Below are 24,607 nucleotides of genomic sequence, written 5' to 3' on the forward strand. Positions count from 1 at the left end.
GCTGAGAAGTTCAAGATCAAGGTGCCCATCAGCTCTCCTCTTGCCTAAGAAGGCTGCCTTTTAGCTGTATCCTCAAGAAATGGAGAAACAGAGGTCTCTAATGTTTCTTCTTATGAGGGAATCAATCCCATCATGAGGGCCCCACCCTCGTGACCTCATCTAAACCTAAGACCTTCCACAGGCCCTATTTTCAAACACTATCCCATTGGAGGTGAAGGCTTTAACACATGAATTTTAGAGGGACAGGATTCAGTCCACAGGAGGCAGCAATGCCCAACCTCAACACTAGAGAAAGTGCTGCATTAAGAGGAATTGTGAGGCCGGAGCTTAGATTTGTTATATGGAGGACGAATGCTAGCCTAAAGGGCCACTGGTGTTTCATCAAGGCAGTGCAGGGGTGAAAATTGTGTTTTAGGAGAGCAAATCTGGTGGTTGCTTATGGGATGAATTTTACTGGAAGAAATCACAAGTAGGAAAACCATTTGCGGGAGTAATGTAACAATGTCTGAATAAAGACCCACATTATGATGACAGCACCTTAAATGCTCCAGACATGAAGCTTCTCCTGATGCTTCTACAAGAGGGGATCTCTTCCTTAAATGTACATTTTTCTTATGTTTAGGGGTTGCTCTTGGAACTCTTAAATTCCGCACTATATTGTGTTTGTTTCTGTACTTAGACCTTCCACCTGGCAGTTCCTCTGGTGGGTAGCAAAGAGGCGTCAGAGCAATGCAAAACCCAAAGCCAGAAGGCAGCCATCGCCACGATGGGCCTGGAGGCCCAGACTCCTACCCAGCAGGATATGCTGCAAAAACTTTGTGGACTTGACCACATCGCTTGACTCCAGGGGGTTTGCTCAGCGCCACCAACGGGATCGGCCACCCCCCACCAAAGGACGCTCTCTGAGCTTCCTGGCTGGCAACTCGCAATGACTGCGCTTATCGGGCTCCAAAAGCTGTGGAGCGGATGAATGAAGTGCTCTCAGTTCATTTCCGAACTGTCAGGGAAAGACAAGCTACCCCTCCTCCTCCGGGAAGAGACGGCAGCCGACCATGGACTGAGCGCGCCTCCGTTCCTCTAACAGGGCTTGGACTGCTCAATAGGGCCCTCCCCACCTTGGGATTCCACGCATCCTTTTACCAGTAAGGAAAGACATAAGCAATAATATTCAACAGGCATGAAGTACAGATTACATCAACACGTATGCAAATACAGAACTAAGGGAACGGTTAGGCTGTTTAACGGCAAGCGCCTACCCTTTAAGAGCACCGGAGTCCCACCCCTCCAACCTCGCCCCCGACAACCCCCCCCCCCCCCCCCCCCCCCGCAGCCCGCCCCCCGTCCCGCGCTTAACCCCCCCTCCGCAGCCCGCCCCCCCCCCCCGCTGTCCATCCCCCCCCCCCCCCCCCGCAGCCCGCCCCCTCCTAGGTTGCCCTGCGCCGGCGTGATCCACTGCTCCCATCCCAGGTTGCCTTGCGCGGCGGGCTCGCTCCCGGTTACGTGCGCGCGGCGGGAGCCGGAACGTGCTCTCGGGTGGGTTGCCCCCCCCCCTCGGCCTAGTTTGTTCAGCCTCTAGGTCTTGAATTTCCCGCCAGGTTGCGGCTGGGCAAGAGCGATGCTGCCTGGCCCGCCTTGGCTTTGAGGAGAGAGGAACGTCCAGAACCCGCTGCAGCTTCCTTTCGGCGCTGAACCCCGGCGGCCATGTCCACGGGGTTCTCCTTCGGGACCGGCACGCTGGGCTCCACCACCGTAGCCCCCGGCGGGACCGGCGCAGGCGGCGGTTTCTCCTTCGGGACGGGGCATCTAGGTAACTGCGCTTCTGCGCCTTCCCGGCCTGGTCCTCTCCGTGAGATCCCGTGGGTGGGCCCGTCCCTCTCCCCTTCGCGCTGGGTTCCTTTCTAGTGGGTCTGCGAAAGAGAAAGACAGACTTGCGCAGCGCCAGCCTCATAGTCCTGCCGTTCGTTCTGGGCCTGGTCGGGAGGGTGGTCATAGGGTTGTGACTCCCCAGAATCCACAATGGTTCACCCAGTGTCCCTGTCCAGTGGGGTCTGGCTGGGTGAAAGGGCCTGGGATTTCACGCTGAGCCCTCGCAGTGCGGCAGTCTGAGGCACAGAACGGAGAACGACATTGTGGGTCATTCTGGGGTTTCAGAAAAAGACAATAGAAAAATTTTAAGGGGGACAATTAGAGTTTTATCGCTGATAATTCAGAATTCATTGCAGGATATAGGGCTTTGGACATTCCACTGCTTTAATGATTTCGTGGTATTCTAAACGAGCTCACCTCTTGGTACCTCATGGAACCCTGTCCTTTTTTACTGCAGGTTTTTGTTTTAAATACGTGTTGCAGCATTTCTTGGTGGTCATTTTGAACAGTGTGCGTAGTAGTATTCGTGAGTGTTATGGTGGAATGACTCACACTGTCTTCTAGTTACACTGAAAACTGTAGGTAGCATATTTATCGTTTTTGTGTGCAACCTGCTAAAGCACCGCTTCAGGCGATGACGAAATACAGCCAGCAGAGGTTTAGAAAGAGACAATAATAGTCAAAGGTCATTTTCATGGTGAGAGATTTAATTTTTAGAACTCTGTCTTTTTAAGGTAAAAGGGGAGGAGTTCATTACATCAAGAAGTGTGCATAGAAAATGTTACAAGGTATCTATCTCCTGAAGCTTGAGGGATGTCATTGTAGAGTAAAAAGCCAAAAGTATCTTCCTTATATTAAAAAGGGGAGGTACAGGGGCGCCTGGGTGGCTCAGTGGCTTAAGCCTCTGCCTTCTGCTCAGGTCATGATCCCAGGATCCTGGGGTTGAGCTCCGCATGGGGCTCTCTGCTTAGCAAGGGGCATACCCCCGGCTTCTCTGCCTACTTGAGAGCTCTCTCTCTCTCTCTCTCAAATAATAAATAAAATCTTAAAAAAAAAGCATAATTTACCAAGAAAAATGGGGGAGGTACAGACTACACAGTCAAGGAAAAAGTCTGGGAATTTCCCTTAATACCTCCTTTTCTCTCTGCACCCGTAATCAGCAAGGCCTGCTAATTTTAATTACCTAGTTTCCATTTGCTTCACTTCCAGTGCCACCGCCCTGTTGCAAGCTCTTGTCATTCATGGAACAGATATTTATTGAACACAGTTCCATATAATGGACTCTGTTTTAGATGGTGAAATAAATAAGGGTACTGGCTCTTTCTTCCAGGTTTTCAACCAGTAACCCTTCTCCGATTTGGCGAAAACTATTCCTATCATCTCCTACTTAGATTAGTTCAATGGAATCACAATTGCTGTGTCAAAAATATCCTTTTTTTTTTTAAGATTTTATTTATTTATTTATTTGTTTGTTTGTTTATTTGACAGACAGAGATCACAAGTAGGCAGAGAGGCAAGCAGAGAGAGAGCAGGAAGCAGGCTCCCTCTTAAGCAGAGAGCCGGATGCAGGACTCTATCTCAGGACCCTGGGATCATGACCTGAGCTGAAGGCAGAGGCTTCAACCCACTGAGCCACCCAGGCATCCCGATTTGGTCTCTTTAGGTAAATCATTTTAGGGAATTTACTCTCCAAGCCTCAGTTCCCACATCTGGAACAGAAATGCTGATGAATAAAGTACTTAACATCATATCTGGCACTTGGTAAGTGCTCCCTAAATGTTACTTTCTAAGTCCACATTAGGGCATGATGGAGAAGTTAAAACAATATTCCTGACCTGATGGAGTCAACAGTAACATATTCTGATGAGCCATTGGCAGATAATAGTGGGTTGAGGCAAAACTTGGTCCTGTTTGGGGTAGCTTTTAAATAAATTTCTCTCCTGTAGAGAAATTTCTCTTTTGCTTTCTTGAGTAAGAAGATACCACTTTGAGTATTTCTTCGGTTATGTTTTCACATTTAATTATGAAACAGTGCCTTGTGTCTTCAGTTATCTTAAGTTGTCAAGAAATTTTAAATATTTAGTCTAAAAATACATAATTTCAGAAAAAATAAAAATAAAAAAAATTTCATTGTGCATCTTTCTATATTAATGAAGAAACTAAATGGGATCACTGAATTATTTTGGAGGGAGGACAGCATAACTACCATTTCCTTAATTTGAGGTCTTCAAAATTTGCCAATAACATTTATTAAAATACCTTTTTAGCTCAGTTGATTAAGTGTTCACAGTTTTGTGCTTTGTTGGTAATACCTTAAACCCTGTTTTGCCAACCTTCTATACTTCACATACCCATGTTCCTAGAGATAATTTTACAATCAATGATAAACTAAGACACCGGGCCCGCTCCATTTTTTTTGAAAGATTTTATTTATTTATTTGACAGAGAGAGATCACAAGTAGGCAGAGAGGCAGGCAGAGAGAGAGAGAGGAGGAAGCAGAATCCCCGCCGAGCAGAGTGCCCGATGCAGGACTCGATCCCAGGACCCTTTTTTTTTGACCCCCTCCTCAGTGTTGATGACTGGTTTCAAGTTCTGTTCCCCTCACAGTGATTGCCTGGTGTAATACATTGTATAAAATGTGTTTAGTTGAATTTATTAAGTTCCTAATGATGACAGTAATAACATTTATTAAGTGAAGTTAATTCACCATGCATAATCTCTCAATCTTTTGCAAAAAATCTGTTAAGTGGGCACAGTTATTAACATTTTGCTTATGAGGAAACAGAGGATCAAGAAGGCTAAGTTATGTCACACACATCCCAGGACATTGGAGAGTTGGCACTGGAACCCAGCCATAACACCGCTACCTCCTTAAATTGCAGTGTCCCAGACATAAGCTTTTTAAAACTGACCTTGACTTCTCTTGGGATTATGTCTGTTTGGAAGGGCCGGCAAGACAGAATAAAGACCTATATAGGATGAATGGGAGCTCCCATTATGTTATGTGTTATACTCTCTTTTAACTCTCCTGTACAATTTTTGGAGTGTCAGGTTGTTGAGACATTTTGTTCATTTTAATAATTTGTTCTCCCACTATAGTTAGCAAATATGAGCCCTTGAGTTTTGATAAGAACATTTGAAAGTTGTGAACTTTGTTCACATCACTTGCTATCACCAGCTGTTCTTTTTGAGCTTTCAGAAACTCTGAAGAGAATTTCTGCTTATGAACACATAATCTGGATAGAGGGTAATTTTTACTTTGTATTTTCCTCTTGCCAGATTATGTTTCTTTTCCTCTTCTCACCCCTACCCCAGTTCTTGATGCTGTTTTGGTGACAAGAAAAGTAACTGTATCCCCCATCCCTGCCTAAATCCATGAATATGGTGATAAAGCAACAGAGAGGTGGCAAAGATCACTTAAAAGAACTTTTCTGCGTATGTTTTATTTTTCTTTATTTAGTAGTTGGGAAAGAACAAATGTATTTAGAAATATGAACTATACGTGAGTCATTCATGAGGAAAATGATCCACATTCATAGGACTTCTCTGTGGCCATTTTAAAATACGCTGTCAATAAAACTTAGAAAAGGAGAATATGTGATACTGTTTATGATTTCCTTGGGATCTGAAATCTTTTGTATGTGACTTATTTTTAAAGAGAACAGGAGACTATTTGAATTGGGTTGGTTAAAAATAAATTGATAGTTCTTTTTGTATTCTATGGCAATATATTGAATATGTGAAAAGAAAGAAAGTGTTTAACCTTGAAGAGTTAATTTTTATTTTTCTTTAGGAAATACTGGTTCCAGTAGACTTTATTTTGTGTTCTTTATAAGTAAGAAACCCTTCAGTGGGTCTCAATTTTGGAACTCTTGGAAGCACTGCAACTCCTGCCACGACATCTGCTCCTTCAGGTGGTTTTGGAACCGGGCTCTTTGGATCGAAACCTACCACTGGGTTCACTCTGGGACGAACAAATACAGGTAAGGAGGATTGTCACATTTCAGGGAGTAGCTGTGGGATATTCTTTTTAAGGTTCTGGTTTATATCTCTGCCCTTTATAGGGATTGTCATTGATGTCAGACCTAAAACATGGTAAATATGAAGATGGAAAGATATATAGGGATGTGGTTTAAGGGCTAGTGGTAGGCCTCACATCGGTTATGATCTATTCTAGTGTAAATGAAAACACCCATTTAGGGGTTCTTGGATGGCTCAGTTGGTTAAGGGTCTAACTCTTGATTTCCACTCGGGTCATGATCTCATGCTTGCAGAATGAGACCTTCTTTGGGCTTTAAGCTCCTTGGGGAGTCGGCTTGAGATTCTGTCTCTATTTCCCTATCCTCCTGTTGCATACTGCCTCCTCCTCCCCCAAGCTCTTTCTCAAAAATAAATAAATCTTCAAAAAAGAAGAGAAACAAATTTGAAGAAATGTGATTTTTTTAAAGAAAGATTTTATTTATTCATCAGAGAGAGCGAGAATAAGCAGGGGGAGCAGGAGGCAGAGGGAGAGGCAGGCTCCTCACTGAGCAAGGAGCCCATTGCAGAACTTGATCCCAGGACCCTGAGATCATGATCTGAGCTGAAGGCAGCCGCTTAACCAACTGAGCCACGCAGGCATCCCAAGATTTCTTTTTAAAATAACTTCTTTTTTGGTATACTTGACACAAAGGAGATATACCTCTTGAAATATAAAGAATTAATTTAATTTTTACATGAGAGTATATAATGCAGTGTTTCACCTTAGTGAAGATAAATCAAGTTTACCAATTTGGACGTTTTTTAATTTGCATATATGGGGCAGTCAGCATCGTTTCTTGCTATAACATTATAATTTACCTTCCCCGACGTTTTAAGTTTTTATATTATTAAAAGAGTTGTTTCGATGGGAAAAGGGCAAAAGGTCAAGGTTTCTGGTAGACATTTCGATAATAAAAATCTGTTTTTTAATACTTAAAGATATTTGGTTATTAAAAATATGTGTCAGTAATGCTCCCATTTCAAAAGCTTATTTCTCTATTTACTCTTTATTCTGTACCCGCAGGGCCTCTTGGTCTCTGTTACCACTTTATGCATTGACATTCCAGCTTTGATTGCCACTTTTCACAGCCACACATAGAAAATGTAAGAACTGCAGGATGCGGGAGCCTCCAGTGAGCTCCTTGAAACAACTTTGTGTGCCAGTGTTTGCTTAGAGTAGCTTTTTTTCTCCTTGCCTAATGTTATAAGCAGTCGTTGTTTGCATTTATAAATCTTATTCCCTATATAATTATATATAGCTGGTAATATGAAAACCAGTGCTCTAGGAAGAACGTTTCTACTAGCGGTCATGGTAGAAGATACTGGTTGTTGTAGTATCATATCCTGAGGATGACTCTAAGTCTTGCCCTTGTAATAACACCCCCAAAATGTCATCTGCCATTGATGATTAAATTTTATTTCTCTTTTTGTCCCCAGGAATAGCAGCAACTATAACTACAGGATTAACTCTGGGTAAGGATTTTTGAGGAAAGATCCCAGATCTGTGGTTTTCTTCTCTTCTCTTTCTTATTATCTCACAGAGCTGGGGTATAGAAGGAAGCATGTAAGGAACCTAATAGATCACAGACACTGACTCATTATACAGCCTTTCAGTACTGGAGTTTTTAAAAAAGTCAATGACTTTTTAATTCAGGAAAAACCTTTAAATAAAGAAATGGTTTTTTCTCTGGAGGTTTATTTTACATTGTATTTTTATAGTCATTTGAACCCGTGTAGTGGAAATGGCAACAAACTCTAGACCAGAAGTCTTAGAATTAAGCCCTGGTTGTAATTCCAAATCATTGTGAGGTCTTAGGTAGTCATGTAGTATCTGGCAGCTTTTGGTTATCTGTAAAACAAGGGTAGGACTGAAAGGTTTTTGTATTTCTTTCCAGCTCAAAAATGCCATGGTTCTCTGTAGCGATACGCCGAAGGGAATGTGAGTAAGTAGGATGACACACTACTTACATACTTACTACTTACATACACACATACTACATACACACATACTTACTACATACACACTACTTACATACACACATACTCTCCCCAATGGACATTGGGGAGAGTATGTGCTTTGGTGAGTGCTGTGAAGTGTGTAAACCTGGCGATTCACAGACCTGTACCCCTGGGGATAAAATTATATGTTTATAAAAAATTAAAAAATAAAAAAAAATAATGTCAAAGGAAATGAATGAATGAAAGGACAGTGAGGAAACTCAAAGTTAAATTTATTAATTTAATTAACATTTGAAGTAAACCAAAGATTGGTGGACTTTGTTCATTTGGATGCTACTCACCTGTGACCAGCAGAAAGTGTAACCCATCTGTTCACTACCAGAGTTTTGGACAGGATTGGCTTCGGGGCAAGCAGTTGGATTCTCTTGTTTTCTGAGATTTTAGAACCCATACAGGATTTTAGAGCACTGTACCCTGGCAGGAATTTCTGGTTGTTGTAAGGGCAATCCAGAAGTTTAATTTCTGGCAGCTGCTTCTCTCAGTGCCTTTAAGGAAAGCCAAAATGCAGGTCATTATGTATTTCCTCATAATAGTTTTGAGTAGCTACTACTTCCTAACTCTGTGGCCTTGGGTATACATAATGCTTTGAACATTTAGTATTAGCTGTTGGTGTGGTGATGATACTGGTGGTGCAGGTGATACTAATATTGTCAAGAGCATGAGCATGAGTAAGGCATTCAGTGGGTGATGAGGTGAAGGTGACTGGCAGGTATAGTAACATGTTCTTGTATGACCTGATAAGTGCTCTAACATGTATGAAAGGCACCAAGAGAAGTAGAGGAAGATAAGAGTAGAAGTTTATTTTGGGAGGCAGGAAACATCATTCCTGATGGAGACGTGCAACTGCCCAGTCATAAGGGGACTCAGGGAAGTAGGAAAAGTGTTTGGTTAGAATTTAGGTTTCAGAAGTGGGAATGGTAGGGAGAGAGGGGGTGTGAAGAGCAGATTGGAAGTAGATAGGAAAGGTGGTTGTGTGCCACGCCTTTTGACTCTAGGGTAGAGATAGTATAGAGCTAATAAGAGCCTTCAGTCAGAGAGAATCACCAGGGTATTATTTTTTTGTTGGTGTTCTTGCTTCTTCTTTTTTAAAGTTACTGAAATAATTCCAAGAAAAGATTAAAGTTTAGAGGGACAGAAACAAATTAAGAGGTTATAATTGTTCTTGAGAGGAAGATGACCTGAGCTAAGGGTTTTGAGGATGCTTGTAATCCAGAGCTATTTCTGCAGTAGAATCAGCAGGATTTGTGGATAGTAGAATGCAAGAGAGAGAAGGGATGTCAGTGCTGATTATGGTTTCTGGCATGAGCAACTGAGTGGACCACGGCAGGGGGTTTAGGAAACGTTTTGTGTAGGGAGGCGTAGAGGCGGATAGTTAAGGGACATCCCGGTAGAGCTAACCAGTGGAGACTTGGGTAGGTGTAGATTTAGACCCATGTTGCCCTAGCTGAGATTCTGTAGTTGGGAAGTATGGGAGCAGGCCTGGAGCCATAGGCAGTATCATTTAAGAACTGAACAGAGGAAGGAGATGGACAAAAGCAGACTGGAAGGAGTAGGCAGAGTTGACAGAAGTAAAGGAAGAGGAAACAGTAGAGAATGGTGGTTTAAATAGCGTTGGAGGGGAGGAATATTTTTCTGTTGAGTATAGAGCAAAGGAAGGGTAAGTGCTGTTTTAGGTAAATCCAGGGGTAGAACTGAAATTGGATTTCAATATGACCACATTGATGGGACTTTTTCTTGCTTTTCCTAAGATCATAGCATCCTCTTTTAATTATTCATCATGATTTGGCTCCAACTTCTATATTTTCCTTTTTCATACTTACCCACATATCCTTCTAGCTACAAAAGTACGGTCACGAACTTTTAGGGATCCTGATTGATGTAAGACATATACATTCATGGTAAAATAGGATTTGTTTGTTTGTTTGACTCAGGAACGCCAGCTACTACATCTGCGTCTACAACAGGTTTCAGTTTAGGATTCAGTAAACTTGCCGCATCTGCCACACCATTTGCTCTCCCTATTACTTCTACCTCAGCTCGTGGTCTTACTCTTTCGTCTGCTCTGACGTCAACTCCAGCAGGTGAGGCAGAATGGAAAAAGTCACGTTTTGTGGTTGAATTTTGTTTTTTTGTTGGCTAGTGAATATAGGGATCCACGTTATTCAAGATAACTTCAGTTGTGGAAAGTTTTTATTTTAATCACTCAGCAATTAGGATCCTACAAAGATCATCATTGGCTCTAAAGCAGCAGGAGCCATCCTGGAAATTGATCTCTGTTTACAGAGCAAAGCAGGGACAGGGTGAGAGGTAAAATGTAAAACTATTAATATTCAGTTTGTTTTCAAGGAGCATATTTGTGACAAGAAAGGATAAAGAATTTGCATCAGCCTAGCCTGCCTTAGGATTCATTCCATTTTGAAGGCGAATTTGGCATCCTGGATTGAAAACTCTTTATTATCCTCTGGAATCCGTTACCTTATACCATTCTAGTGTTACCTAGAACTCTTATTTGTGTCAGTAGCGTTTGCCTTACGGTCTTATTTCTCTTTATTCTTAAGTATATGTAATTTTATCTTTAGCAAGTCGTTTTTTAGGAAATTACTAGAGTGAATTTTGTCATGGACGTGAGGGCTGTCTGTTTTCGTGGTGGTGGGGAATGTTTTGTATTTTCTCCAGTGTTCTTAGAAATGATGTTTCCTTTTGAAGCCTTACCGTTTTACTTTCTATAGCATCTACAAGATTTACCCTAAATAATTTGGGCGGAACAACAGCTACAACTACTACCCCATCAACAAGCCTTTCCTTAGGGGGAGCCTTAGCTGGTTTGGGAGGTTCACTTTTCCAGAGTTCAAATACAGCCACATCAGGTAATTAATGGTATTCATTTTCCAAAATAGTAAATATTTATATTTAAATTTACTTTATCTGTATTTTGACCTTTGGAACAGACCACTTTATCTCTTTAACCTGAATGTTTTTATTTAGTATGAAAACTGAATTATAAAATAATGGTTTTCATGCATATTTGGACATCTTAGCCATATTGTAGAAAAAAAGTTTTCTGTAGAAAAAAAGTTTCTCAGTATTGAATGACTATATAAAGAAACAAAGAAGGGCCTATTTAAGGAGCCTATAAAGTATTCTAGAGAAATTTATCAATAAATGGAAGTTGTAGAGTCTTGGATCATTTGGTATCTAAGTTTGTTGCACGTCAACTTGACCTTTCAAGCCCTGGTTTTAAGAATGGCTTTCCATTACAGGCATCAGGAAAGGGTATTAGCGTGCTTCGAAGAAAAGGTTTTAGAACACAAGTATTAAATTTATTCTAGTCAATCAAAATACTAAAGTATCAATTCAATTGGCAGAGAATACTTCATATTTTCCATCTTGGATTGATTTTTCATTTCTTTCTTATTTTGAAATTAGCTTCATGTTAAGGATTCTGTCGATGTTTTGAGTATTAAAATATACTATAGGGCGCCTGGGTGGCTCAGTGGGTTAAGCCGCTGCCTTCAGCTCAGGTCATGATCTCAGGGTCCTGGGATCGAGTCCCGCATCGGGTTCTCTGCTCAGCAGGGAGCCTGCTTCCTCCTCTCTCTCTGCCTGCCTCTCTGCCTACTTGTGATCTCTCTCTGTCAAATAAATAAAATCTTTAAAAAAAAAAATAAAAAAAAATAAAAAAAAAATAAAAAATAAAATATACTATAAATGTATTTATATATAAATATAAGTGAATAAATAATATAGGAAACATGATACTATATATAATGTAATATAATACCATGTAGGAGTGAGAAGAGCTTCCCTCTGATTTGAAAACATTGTATAATTATCTCACATAGCAATATAATATCAATAATTTCTCTTTAACAATTTATGTGTTAGGAAAAACATATTTTTTGGCATTGAAACATGTTAAAATCATAGCATTCCCATTAATACATAGGTTCATGTATAATGGCTATTTAATATCAGAAGTTTTACTCAACACCTCCTAAGTGTCTAATACTTGGTCGTGTGGGAGAGATGAAGGAGTATGACCTAGTGTTTTCTATTAAACAGCTCTTTCATGTCCTCTGTTCAGGTACTAAATTTAGTGAAGAAACTCTGGGTCAGTGGAAGGGGAAAAAAGGAGTTGGTGAAGATAATCTGTAAAAATTTGTAGCATTCAGGTTTGCATTATCTTTCAGATACTTGTCTTTGTCACTGTAGTCTCACCTTGTAGGTATTCAAAATATCTCCTAATAACTGAATCACTGGATGACTGTAACATACATTTCTTTGAAGGATAAGTGTTTAAACATCTCTCCTAAAGAGTCCTATGAGAGCAAAACACAAAAATAACAGAAAGTGGAGGTGGAGGATTGTTTTTGTGTCTTTCTAATGAGTTTGTAGGCCTGCTACAATTTTTCTTAGGCTCTAGACACACGTCAGTGCTTGATTTATGGTTGTGCTAACTAAACATACCCCTGTATTTTATTTTTCTTTAATGGACATTCATTTAGCTGTATTTTTTTTTAACACATTGTCAGTATTTAAAATCCACTCTTCATATATCCCCTGCTTTTATTAAGTCCCTCTACTGTTTCCTCTGTTTAAAGTAAATAGCATCTGTCCAAAAAGAACCACACTTATGTGAGCTTGGTAATGCATGGACTTAGATGATTTACCAATGCGTGGTCTTTAAAATTTTGCTACTTGATTTACAAGCATACCTTCATGACTTAAGATTAACTGTAGTTTAGCCCCTTCAATTCCTTTTGTCAGTGAGGTAGGATTTAAATAAATGAAGTCTATTTCTTTCATTAAATTTTTTTTGAAAAAGCTTGGGAGTATGAAATTTGATGTTTGAACTGTAAGGCTTCTAACTCTCAGTTCTTTAGATTTCATGAATAATGAAACTATTTGCATTATAAGATTTATAATATTTGCTGAAATCTTATAAATCATTACGGGATTATTTTATTTATGTAATTTATTTATCTGTTACCAGCTTTCCTGAGGTATAATTGAGAAGTAAATGTAAGATATTTAAAGTGTAGAGCATAGTGATTTCATATATACATGCACATTGTAAATGCCCATCAAGTTAATTAACACATCCAATACTTGATAATTTTATATTTTATTTATTTTTATTTTTTTAAAGATTTCATTTATTTATTTGAGAAAGAGAGATCACGAGTAGGCAGAGAGGCAGGCAGAGAGAGAGAGCAGAGGAAGCAGGCTCCTGCTGAGCAGAGAGCCCGATGTGGGACTCGATCCCAGGACCCTGAGATCATTACCTGAGACGAAGGCAGCGGCTTAACCCACTGAGCCACCCAGGCACCCCCAATACTTGATAATTTTAAAAGTATCCAATTACAAAGCATGACTAGAAGACAAGAAGTATTCACCTGGAAATATACAAGCTAAAACTGCTTTTTCAGGAGGATTTAAAAAAAACAAGTAGTATGTTCACATTTATTGAATTAACAGATAAACTCTGACCTTTTTAGTAAAGACAAATTAATAGACCCATAAACACAGAGAACTGATGGTTGCCCGAAAGGGTAGGGAGGACAGGCAAAATGGCTGACGGGGCGTTGGTACAACCTTCCAGTTATGGAATCAGTCACAGGGATGGATATCATCCGTGGTATTGTAATAAGGTTGTATGGTGACAGATAGGGTAGTGACACTTGTGGTGAACACAGCATGTATAGAGTTTTCAAGTCACTGTTGTACACTAATGTGACATTGTGTGTCTACACTTTAAAAAATTACCTAAAATGTAAAGAAGTTAAAATTCTATTATCCAGACTACATACACCATTAAATCCCAGCTTTAGACTTATTCCATGTTATTTGCTTAAACCAATTATGAAGTAAAATGGGATCCAGCTTGAAAGCATTTGAGAATTTTGTCCATTGAGGGAAAATCATTGTAAAGACTTTGTAAATTATATTTGGTTTATTTGTAGGATTTGGACAGAATGCTTTAGGCTTGACTTTGGGAACCACAGCAGCTACTTCAACTGCAGGCAATGAAGGTCTTGGTGGTATAGATTTTCGTACCTCATCAGATAAAAAGAGTAAGTAATGTTCTGTTCTAACAGTAACTTAAATTTCTATGTCAGTAAGATTTTTAGTTACATGTTCAGTAGTAAAGTTTTTACTTTTACATTTACTTTATATCTCACAAATTTTTGTGTATTATGTGTTTAAGATTTTATTTCCCTAGAAAACTGAGTTTTGTTTATGCATACGGTTATGTAGCTATCAGTGTGTGTATTAATATATGTTCTTAAGTTGGGATCATGAACACATGTATGGTATATAAGTTGATACTTGAACAACATGCTTTGAACTGGTTAGGTCCACTTATATGTGAATTTTTTCCAGTAAAAGTGGAGTCCTGTAAATGTGTTTTCCTTACGATTTTCTTAATATTTTCTTTTCTCTATCTTACTTTATTGTAAGAATGCAGTATGTAGTACATATCACATGCAGAGTGTGTGTGAATAGACTTTATATTGTCAGTAAACATTCTGGTCAGCAGGAAGCTGTTAGTAAAGATTTTGGGGAGTCAAATTATGTGTAGATTTTCAACTGCCTGGGTGTTTAGGACCCTTAATCCCTGCATTGTTCAAAGGTCAACTGGATTGCTTTGTAACCTGTTCTTTCTCATATGTTATATCGCCAATATTTGTCAGTTCAGTAATTCTTTAGGAGTGTTTTATTGCTGCTTAAGTCAGCTTTATGAATCGATACATCATTAATCAGCCGTCCTTCCATTATTAGTGTTTGTATTCAGTTCGTATATTCTAGGAAGTATCAACATATTGAGCATCTTTATGGGGAGAGGCAATGTGGTATTGTAGCTTAAGGGGATAGACTTGAGCTGAAATCTGGCTTCAGATCCCCTCCACTGTTGATAAGCTCTGTGACCTTGTTCAAGTTATTCATCCCTCTGTGCTTTAGTTTCTTTATCTGTAAAGTGGGGGAAAAGAACAGTAACTACTTGACATTGTGGCCCAAGGATTACACTTTATAAGACTTCAGTAGAGCCAGGCACATAATGAATGCTCTCTATGTGTTTGTTTTTCTTATAAATTTTCATTCATATTTTTGATTATTTTTTAAAGACAAATACCTAGAAACTGAATCACTGGCTTAAAGAGAGGGAGATTTTTGGAGACTCTTCGTAAATATTGTAAAATTACTTTCTAGATAGAGTTTACCAATTTATTACCCACCAGCCAGTATGAAAATGCCGTTCTCACTGTGCTCTTGCAATGCTGGATATTCTTTTTAAAAAATTACCAACCCAGATTCATTTTGAAATATGTTTTAGTTTTGTTGATTCCCTGTGCATGATTTTTTGTTTTGTCTTGCATTGTGTCTTCTGCCTCTGATGAAAGCATGTTTCTCGTATTGCATTGAATCCTCTGAAAAACTTAGAATGAGTAACAGTTGAAGGTGTCCATATATCTGTGCAAGAATTTTTTATTTGGATGTAGACGATTCTAGGGTAAAGTACTGTTTTAAAAGCTGGCTATCCTAAAATCCTTTTAAACTTAGAAAATTTAGGATAACTTTGAATGAAAATTGATTTTTATTTTATTTTGCTTTTTTTTTTAAATTTTATTTGACAGAGAAGAAGAGACAGCTAGAGAGGGAATACAAGTGGGGAGTAGGAGAGGGAAAAGCAGGCTTCCTGCTGAGCCAGGAGACTGATGCAGGGCTTGATCCCAGGACCCTGGATCATGACCTGAGCTGAAGGCTGATGCTTAACAACTGAGCCACTCAGGCGCCCCGAAAATTGATTTTTAAACATAGGGGATTGTCTCTTGGTTTTACTTAGTTTTCTTTGTAGCCGCATCAAAATTAGAAGAAATTATCTTAGATGTTTTAGCAGCTTTTTTTATTAATCAGCTGAAGCAGTCTGGTACCCTTGAACTACTTTGATTTTAATTAGGAAACTGGTTCTCTATTTATTGCAATTGCTTTTAGGCTCCACATGAAAGACTTGATAGAGGCAAAGGAGTAAGAGAAATATAAGGAGTTAATGTCCCTTCGCGCCCACCCACCCCCCCCCGCGCCACTCCACCTTCCCCCATTGTCTTCTTCTTGTGTTGTGCCTCAGAGTTGAACCAAAGGGGTATGTGGAATAAGTGCACATGACCTGATATAGCACATCCAGTTCCTTTAACCTGCTATACGTGTCCAGGGGTTCTTTATTAATCTAAAGGATTTCTCTGTTTCCCTAGCAGCTTCATCAGTTAGCCTGGACCTGCTGTATTGGGTTTGATAGATGAAGAGGGGTTGGAAGCAGTGGTCTCTAAGTGGGGGCAGCATGGAGTAAGATCTAGAGACAAGGATGATCTTTACTCTTTTGAAGAAGTGCTGGAAAACCAGCGATCTGCAGCATGGGAAGATCAGATTCCAGATGTCATAAAGGGAAGGGCCGTGTATGTCATCTTAAAGAGTTTTGTAATTACACGGAGGACAGTTGAGACCCACTAGGGGTTTGATGTGAATAATAGGACATGAGATACGTGTTTGAAGAAGAGCATTCTGGCAGCCATGTGGATGATAATGTGCAGGAGGGCAGGAACAGAGGTGGAGTGCTGAGAGTGAGCTTTGACAGCAGTCCACAGGTATTACAGATGCCAAGCTAGATGGACTAGTCAGGGCCCACGGTAGGCCAAAAACAGGCCTAAGTTTTATATACGCAGGTTTGTGTGTATACAGACTTCTGTAAATATAATAAAAATGGAATATCAAAGAGAGAGCAAAATAGGATGCTAATGAATAAAAAAGTTGAAGTCTGGGAAAAAAATTAAATCCCTCCTTTATCTTACTGTGTCTCATCCAGTCAAAGGCTTGCATCTCTAGAACATGGATATCAATTTCAGAAATGTTAAACTATGAAAGAGAAATATCAACATACAAAGTAAGGAAAAATAAATTGTAGTTAGATTAAAAAGGTAAACAAAAGAAACCCTATGGACAAAGGCAAAAGGTAAAGGACAGGTTGGAAGTAAAATACTAGCTGTTTAGATGCTTTTTTTCTTCACATTTTAACATCTGAAATTGAGATGTATCTTGAAATGAAGGTCTCATTTTAGAAATAGACACATAAAGTATATGTATGAGATAATTAATATGCTTCATGTTGAAATAGCTCTGAGAAGTCAGTGAGAAACATACCTCAGATATACCTCAAATAGCCTGAATAGACCATTCACTCAAGGAGAAATAGACTTGTATAATTAATATTTGAAATGTTTTACTTAGTACTGTCAGAAATATGAATTTAGATGATAATGAAGTGGCATTTCTCACCTATGTACTGGCAGTGATTGTTTCAGAAAAATGTCCATTGTTGTAGATGGTGTGACGGAAAAATTACTTATTTGTTGTAGGTGGGAAGATAAATTGGAACAGTTGTTTTAAATGATCAGTTGATAATACGTAGGTTTTCCTTGATGTAATCTTTGACCTATAAATTCCTCTTTTTGTGGAATACAAATAAAGTCATGCACAAGTATTTGGAGATAAAGGCATTGACTGTAGCAGCATTGTTTATATAGTAAATGCGTACATGTTAAGAAGAGGGTTGGGCATAAAGTTTCTGATACAGCTATGTCATCAGTATTCTGTGGTCATTTAAAATCATGTTAAGTGACATGAAAAAGACTTAATTTCAACATCCTGAGAAAATATGTGCACATGACTTATGTCATCCCGATCACGTTTAAAAATGTGTGTGTAAGTACCAAAACAGGTTGAAAGAGGAATCATTAAGGTTCTCTGATGGGATGAAGTTTTGTGTGTTCCTGTATTTCCTTCATTAAGCAGGTCTTATTTTGCAGTGTGAAGTAAATTCTGGGAAAGCAGAAAGTGAGTCACTGCAGTTTGCTGACGGAGCATTTTTACTTTTCTACTTTTAGACATACACTAATAATGATAACCACTAAATAAGTGTTCGTAAGAAAGCTGTTGATCTATCTGCACACATTAAAAAAAACATCATCTTAAAAAAATTGCTGCTTTTGTAAAATATTTAGAGACATCCGGGTAGTCTGACATATTTTAGTATTCTAAAATGATAGAACCTAAGAAAGCATCCAGTAGAACTTGCAGGAGGTCAACTGTGCTAAGCAAGAATATTTTTCATAGAAGATAGTTGAAAGAGGAAGAATCTCTCCCTTGAAAGAAATAGATACAAATCAGCTACGTAATTATCTGTTTATGTGTATACCAATATGTCCCCATAGTATGTTGTTTGGAGTTTGTGACAAGTGACCTCATATGATGTCTACGAGACTGTCCGAAAAATGCTTAGAAGTTTCTATTTATACCTAAGTTTGTGTTAAATTAAAACTTGAATTTGGAATACATTGTTAAATGACCCGTTTTTACATAAAGCTTCTTGAATTTTCTAGGTGATAAAACAGGAACAAGACCAGAGTAGGTTTACAGTTTAACTTTTAAAGTATTTTATTTGAAGAATTATTTGTTAATTTATAGGCAGGTGGTCTCATCGGAAGTAAAAAAAAAAAACTATATAGACATGTAGAAGAAAAATTCTTTGAATCAGTTTTTGTCTAAAGTAAAATAATAAACATATGATATGCTCTGGAAAGATTTTGGCAGGTCAGGTCTTTAATTTTTAATCATTAGGAAAGTTTATAACCACTGCTTTCTGGAATACTTTATGCTCAGTTTTAGGTATATATACCTTTTCTATATAAACTACTATACCAGTCCCATTTATTTTCTGATGATGAAGAGGGAGAAAAGCCTCTATCTATAATATACATCAGATAGGTTTGAAGATCACTATTTTTACTAGCACTTCCATTTTCTCACCTAATTTGTATTACATTAGATAAAACATGTGTAAATAAATGATCAAGTTCATGCCTCCAAAATATCTTCTGTATACTTTAGCCCTATTTCATAAGTGAGAAAGCTGTAGGAGACTGAGGTTTGCTTCAGGTTCTATCAAGGAAGTAGTAGCAGATCTGTGACTGAATTTTAACTCATAATTCCATTACACCATGCCACATTTCACCTCTTCCTATTCTCACTAAATATTTATGATTCCCTTAGTCTATCCCTAGGTTTTATTTTGTTGAAGAATAAATTGAAATTCTAAAAATGAAGTAAAATATAATGAGAATCTCATTATGAGAAGTTTGTAGACTTTCTTTAATGAATGCTTTAATATTTTTGAACGAAAGAAAAGATCAGTCATAGAGTTTTTGAGCCAGGGGAACATAGTTCAATATTTAATCTCTTGTATTTTCTAATTTTTTTTCTTAAACATTTGGTCAGATGCATTTATGTGTACTTCTGATAGGTGCCAGTCCTTTTAGAAGAGAAATCTCCCCGTCAGATGAATTGTTAAAGCTATTTTAAAGGTCAGGAAACAACATTTTTATAAAGAGATTTGAAATCAACCATAAGAGCTATAAATGGGGAATATTTGTTTTACCTCCTCCCCTTTAACACTTCCGTAGTGGAACTCAGCTGTCAGCTTTTTAGAACCTCAATGGCTTTAATCTATCTGTGGCATTTTTCTCAGGGATAGTAAAGCACTGAAGGATGAAAATCTCCCTCCTGTCATCTGCCAGGATGTTGAAAACCTCCAGTAAGTGTGTCAAATGTAATTAGATATATCATGTTGAAGAATGTTAGAATCTATTTTAAGCGGAACATCTCTTCTTCCTCTTAAACATTTTAACTTGGGTGTTGGTAAAAATTTTAATATTTTTATAAACAAAGCAGAATAATGGGTATTAAAATTCTTTTATTGTCAGTCTGAAAAAAGCATGTGAACTGTGGATGAATTTTTAATATTTCCTTTTTAAAAAACACTAGGACTCTGACCAGCCTATAGTAAATATACTTTTTTCCTATAGGAAACCAAAGGAGTATTTTTTTGGAATTCAGTTTTATGTATCTTTTTAGGAAATTTGTGAAGGAACAGAAACAGGTACAAGAAGAAATTAGTAGAATGTCTTCAAAAGCCATGCTTAAAGTACAAGAAGATATTAAAACTCTGTCACTGGCTGCCAGTGGATTACAGAGGAACACCCCCAGTATTGACAAGTTGAAAACAGAAACTGCTCAGGTTAACTAACTTAAAGTAATTTTATTGTAGGGTTTTGTTTTGTTTTATTTAAGTCTTATAGGTTATAAGACTTGATACAGATGTTCTGTAAGAAAACTGTATAGCATGTGTGCTTTTTAAAAAAAGATTTTATTTATTTGAGAGAGAGAGAAAGAGAGCATGAGAGGGGGGAGGGTCAAAGGGAGAAGCTGACCCCTTGCTGAGCAGGGAGTGAGTTGCAGGACTCAGTCTTGGGTTTCAGGATCATGACCTGAGCCGAAGGCAGTCGCTTGACCAACTGACACCCAGGAGCCCTAGCTTGAGTACTTTTAAGTTGCTATGATACTAGTAGTCACTAGTTTGTATTGAGTTCTTATTATTTATGAGGCAGTATTTTAAGGAATTTAGTTTTCATGACAGCTCTATGAGTTAGGCCGTCTTATCTTTGTTATATAAATAAGAATATGGGCAGAGAGGTTGTTAATAAATGGAAGAGGTTGTCAATAGTGGAAGAGCTGATACTCTTAACTAGTTTCTTTCCTAAGAGTACTTGCTGACTAAATTGCTATATCATGCAAGCAAGGTAGAAAAATATGTTTTTAAAAATCTGTCATCCATTAAATAAAAATTATATTAAGCTTTTTAACTATTAACAATTCTGATGACTTGCCAGTCGTATGTCTTAGTTATAAATGTTAATGAGGCTCATGTTTTTTGCCATTCATATGTACTTGTTTTTTCTTTCTATGGTATAATCTATGATCATTTTTTCTTTGTTGGCACTCTTGCCTCCCTTGTGTAGTTTGAAGTCTTTCATCGTCTCCTCCTGGCTAGTTGTTCTGTCTCAGTTTGCCCAGCTCCCCATCTGTTTAAAGGTGGGTGTTGCATAGTCCTCTGTAACCTTCCTGAGTGCTCGATGAATGCGTTCTTCCATAGTTCTCTGTGATATCACACAAAATACCTGTCTTTAGTCCCTCTTAGCAATTTGCTATTCCATTGGGATGTGAGTATACCTGGTTCTTTACCTAACAACTTCAGGGATCCAGTTTTAAATTTATTCATGGGGACACCTGGTTGGCTCAGTTGGTTAAGAGGCTGCCTTCGACTCGGGTCATGATCCCAGAGTCCTGGGATTGAGTCCCACATCTGGCTCCTTGCTCAGCAGGAGGCCTGCTTCTCTTTCTGTCTCTGCCTGTGCTCACTCTCTCTGACAAAAAAAAAAAAAAAAAAAAAGAACAGAAAAAAAAAATTATTCTTGGATAAGATAAGAGGGGCTTTACAGTTACTTAGTTTTTAGGATTTTGTAGTTGTTAGCTAGGCTCTTTCTTAGCTGTGCACATTCTGCTTATGTTTCCTTCCCACACCCTGTTCCTAGTCTGTTTCTCCATAGAAGACTGGCTGTTACACATATGGATACCAGTGTGTGATATGCATTTGGGGAATTGAATCTTTCCCTATAGTTTTAATCTCAAGTATTGTTTTATGATCCACTTTTTGTCACCATTTTTTTATTGAATGAAAGAGTTTTATTTGTTTTTTTTTTTTTAAAGATTTTATTTATTTATTTGACAGAGAGAAATCACAAGTAGATGGAGAGGCAGGCAGAGAGAAAGAGAGAGGGAAGCAGGCTCTCTGCTGAGCAGAGAGCCCGATGCGGGACTCGATCCCAGGACTCCGAGATCATGACCTGAGCTGAAGGCAGCGGCTCAACCCACTGAGCCACCCAGGCGCCCCGAATGAAAGAGTTTTAAAATGCATTTCTCATGCAATCTACTTACTTGACAAAAATCGTTTTTCTCAGTGATACAATATTCCAAGTTACTTGTCAGGTCCTTGCAGGAACATTTCCTGGAGTGCGGCACAACAGTGCAGAAGGGAAATCCTTTGTCCTCTTAATAAGGTGATGAGGAAACCAGGAATGAGAAAAATCTAAATAAAGAAATTCCATAGCAATCTTTTGCAAGAACTTGAAACCCACAACTTCTCTTTAGTTTGTGAGGGAAAATTCATTACTTTTACAGCTAAGGGATAGCTTCCAGTTTTCAATAAATTTATCCTATACTTGATTTTTCATGAAATTTGAGATTTTTAAAAACACTATCATTGAATGAAGTCTGCAGTTTAGACATAAGACCGCCACCCACCATATGCAGCCTCTTGAGCCTTTGCTCTGCTTTTCTGCAAGTGGCAGAGCCTCAGATGTATTGCTTCTCACTAATAAATGAATGTGTACCCTTGGCCCTGAGATTGGAAAGGAACAGTGTCACTCAGGGTCCAAGTCTGGATGCAGGAGCACATTGTGGAAGAAGACAGCTGTTTCCACTCCTGTTAAGGAGTTAAGCCATCCCTGTGAAAAGGGGGTTATGCAATCAGGATCTCAGAATAGTATTTGCAGGGTAACGTCAACTGTGCTGGTGTATTTCTGGGACTAGTATGTATCTGAATACAGGTTTTTATTGAAGTATTTTTTGAGACGTGCACGAAGCCACTATATATGCCAACGCCTGTTTTAAGTTTGCTACACAGTGTGGTAGGAACTTAGTTTGAGCAGAGGTTAAAATCAGAATTACATACCACTTGTGGATTACCTCTAGGTGAGTTTGGCAATGAAGCAGTGGCTATTCTGTTGTTGGGGCACAAGCTGTCAATCATTTTTCCTTTCAAATCATCTGGGAACCCCCTAATGCTCTCTCTCTAGATGTCCTGGAGCTTTTCATCGGAGACTTGCCCTAGAAAGGAGGAAAACTGATAAAGCTCAGACAGAGATTGAGAATGAAAATGGAACCACTGTAATAGATCTTCCAGGTACTTTATCCCTCGAAACGGACTGTTCAAGGACAGGCACAGCACCTGCTGAGTGCAGCTTGATATCAGCGTCTCTGCCCCCGTGGCCTGAGGAGCCTGGCCTGGACAACCCCGCCTTGGAGGAGAACACGGCCACTGACAGTATGTGCTCTTCACCTTGCTTTTGCTTTTCATCTGTTTTCAAATCAGATATTTCCTTTCTTCTCAGTACTCCCTATTACTTTCCCTCCATGGGGTGTTGTTGTTGTTGTTGTTGTTTTTCCTCTTCAACAAACAATTTTACTGAGATATGCTTCACGTATCACATATTCACCCTTTAAGTGTACAAGTCTAACAGTTTGCCGTTTAGAAACAGAAAGCGAGTCTTACGTTGAGGCTTATTCTTCCCCCTCCCCCTCTTCTGTTGTAGTCCACAAATTCACTGGTCATCAGCAGGCTTCTTTTGTTTGTTTGTTTTGAAGCCTATTGCTTCTTGACTAAGAAATCCACAGCATCAAGAAGAACAAAAATAATACCTCAGCCTATGTGCTTATTCTGTGTCAGCACTGTGCCAGGCACTTTACATATATTAACTTATTAAATGCTTGTACCAATACTGGCTTTTTTTTAATGATGAGGAAACTTAGGGAGTCATTGGTCAAAGTCTGAGAGCCACGAAATGGCTAGGTATGTATCTGACTCCCAAGGTCATGTGTCTGACTATTGCTGTCCTCTGGTAGCAGCCACTGATCTGTCTACATGACCCACCAGGAATCAGGCAGAAAACCTCTAGTCATAGATCTTGGGCATATCTTAGTAGTTGGCCCTTTGTCTTACTTTTAAATAGGTTTATCTCTTATGAAAATTCCAAGTTTTCTACAAATCCAAGTTTTCCCAGCCATGGCTATAACAATTCTTCTATCTCCTACTGCTCAGATCAAGACCCTCCTCTTCTTGCTTAATGTGGTTATTTTGTCAACCACTACGGTGATTGTATGTCACAGAGTTTGTCTTTTTTATTTCATATGTACTGCCTTGCACTGTTTACAGCTGTTTCATGGGTCAGAGTTTCTCTGATCAATTAGGACAAGATGATATTGTCTTTATATTTCTTTATCAGATCACTATGTGGTCCCTAGTGATCTGATGCATAGTAGTTATTTGTTGATTATTCACCTTTCGAAGAGGAAGTGTTTTCCTAATCTTATCTATTGGTGTTTTGGTCATTCTGTTTTTCTTATCCCGTGGTATTGCTTTGTTATGAATCATCTATTAACATAAGGTCATCACTAATGATAGATGATAACTTACTTACGTGAAGATAATCAAAATATAAAACGTTTTTCTTTCTATTTTTCTCCCTCTCATTTTTACCTTGGCAGCTACGCAACAGCCGGTTAGTTTTCCAGAAGGCAAAATTACTACAATTGAAATTCACCGGTCTGATCCTTATATTCAGCTAGGAATTAGGATTGTGGGCGGAGGTTTAGCGCCACTGAACAACAGATACATTGTTATCCAGGAAGTCTGTCGGGATGGGGTGATCACCAAAGATGGAAGACTTCTTGCTGGAGAACCAATTCTTCAGGTATCAATTTTTTAAATTATTTTGTTAACTTGCCTCTTTTTTTGCTCTTATTCATCAATTTAAAACTTGGGAAATTAGGGTACTGTGGAATCTGACTTATAAAAAGGTAAGTTTTACTGTTTTTTTTTTAGTGCTAAACAGATCATAATTTATCAGTAATTTCTCCGATTTCCCCCAAACTCATGGAATGTATTTTTACCGCCATCTTAAATTGGATCCCGCA

At 38.7% G+C, this 24,607-nt stretch overlaps 1 protein-coding gene across 1 annotated transcript in view; it reads left to right on the top strand.

The window, feature by feature from the left end:
• Positions 1-5,242: 5,242 nt before the first annotated feature.
• LOC123394141 (ligand of Numb protein X 2-like) overlaps positions 5,243-24,607 on the top strand; it is a 39,791-nt gene continuing 20,426 nt past the window's right edge. Inside the window, exons 1-10 of the mRNA XM_045087812.1 lie at positions 5,243-5,270; positions 5,704-5,850; positions 7,325-7,360; positions 9,838-9,987; positions 10,636-10,773; positions 13,870-13,980; positions 18,340-18,364; positions 19,485-19,550; positions 22,711-22,958; positions 24,179-24,384. Coding sequence (XP_044943747.1) covers positions 5,243-5,270; positions 5,704-5,850; positions 7,325-7,360; positions 9,838-9,987; positions 10,636-10,773; positions 13,870-13,980; positions 18,340-18,364; positions 19,485-19,550; positions 22,711-22,958; positions 24,179-24,384 — 1,155 coding nt within the window. The remainder of the gene's footprint in view (positions 5,271-5,703; positions 5,851-7,324; positions 7,361-9,837; positions 9,988-10,635; positions 10,774-13,869; positions 13,981-18,339; positions 18,365-19,484; positions 19,551-22,710; positions 22,959-24,178; positions 24,385-24,607) is intronic.

The sequence above is a fragment of the Mustela putorius genome, unplaced genomic scaffold (assembly GCF_011764305.1).
Source record: "Mustela putorius furo isolate JIRA1106 unplaced genomic scaffold, ASM1176430v1.1 tig00001535_pilon_pilon_pilon, whole genome shotgun sequence".
Lineage (NCBI taxonomy): Eukaryota > Metazoa > Chordata > Mammalia > Carnivora > Mustelidae > Mustela > Mustela putorius.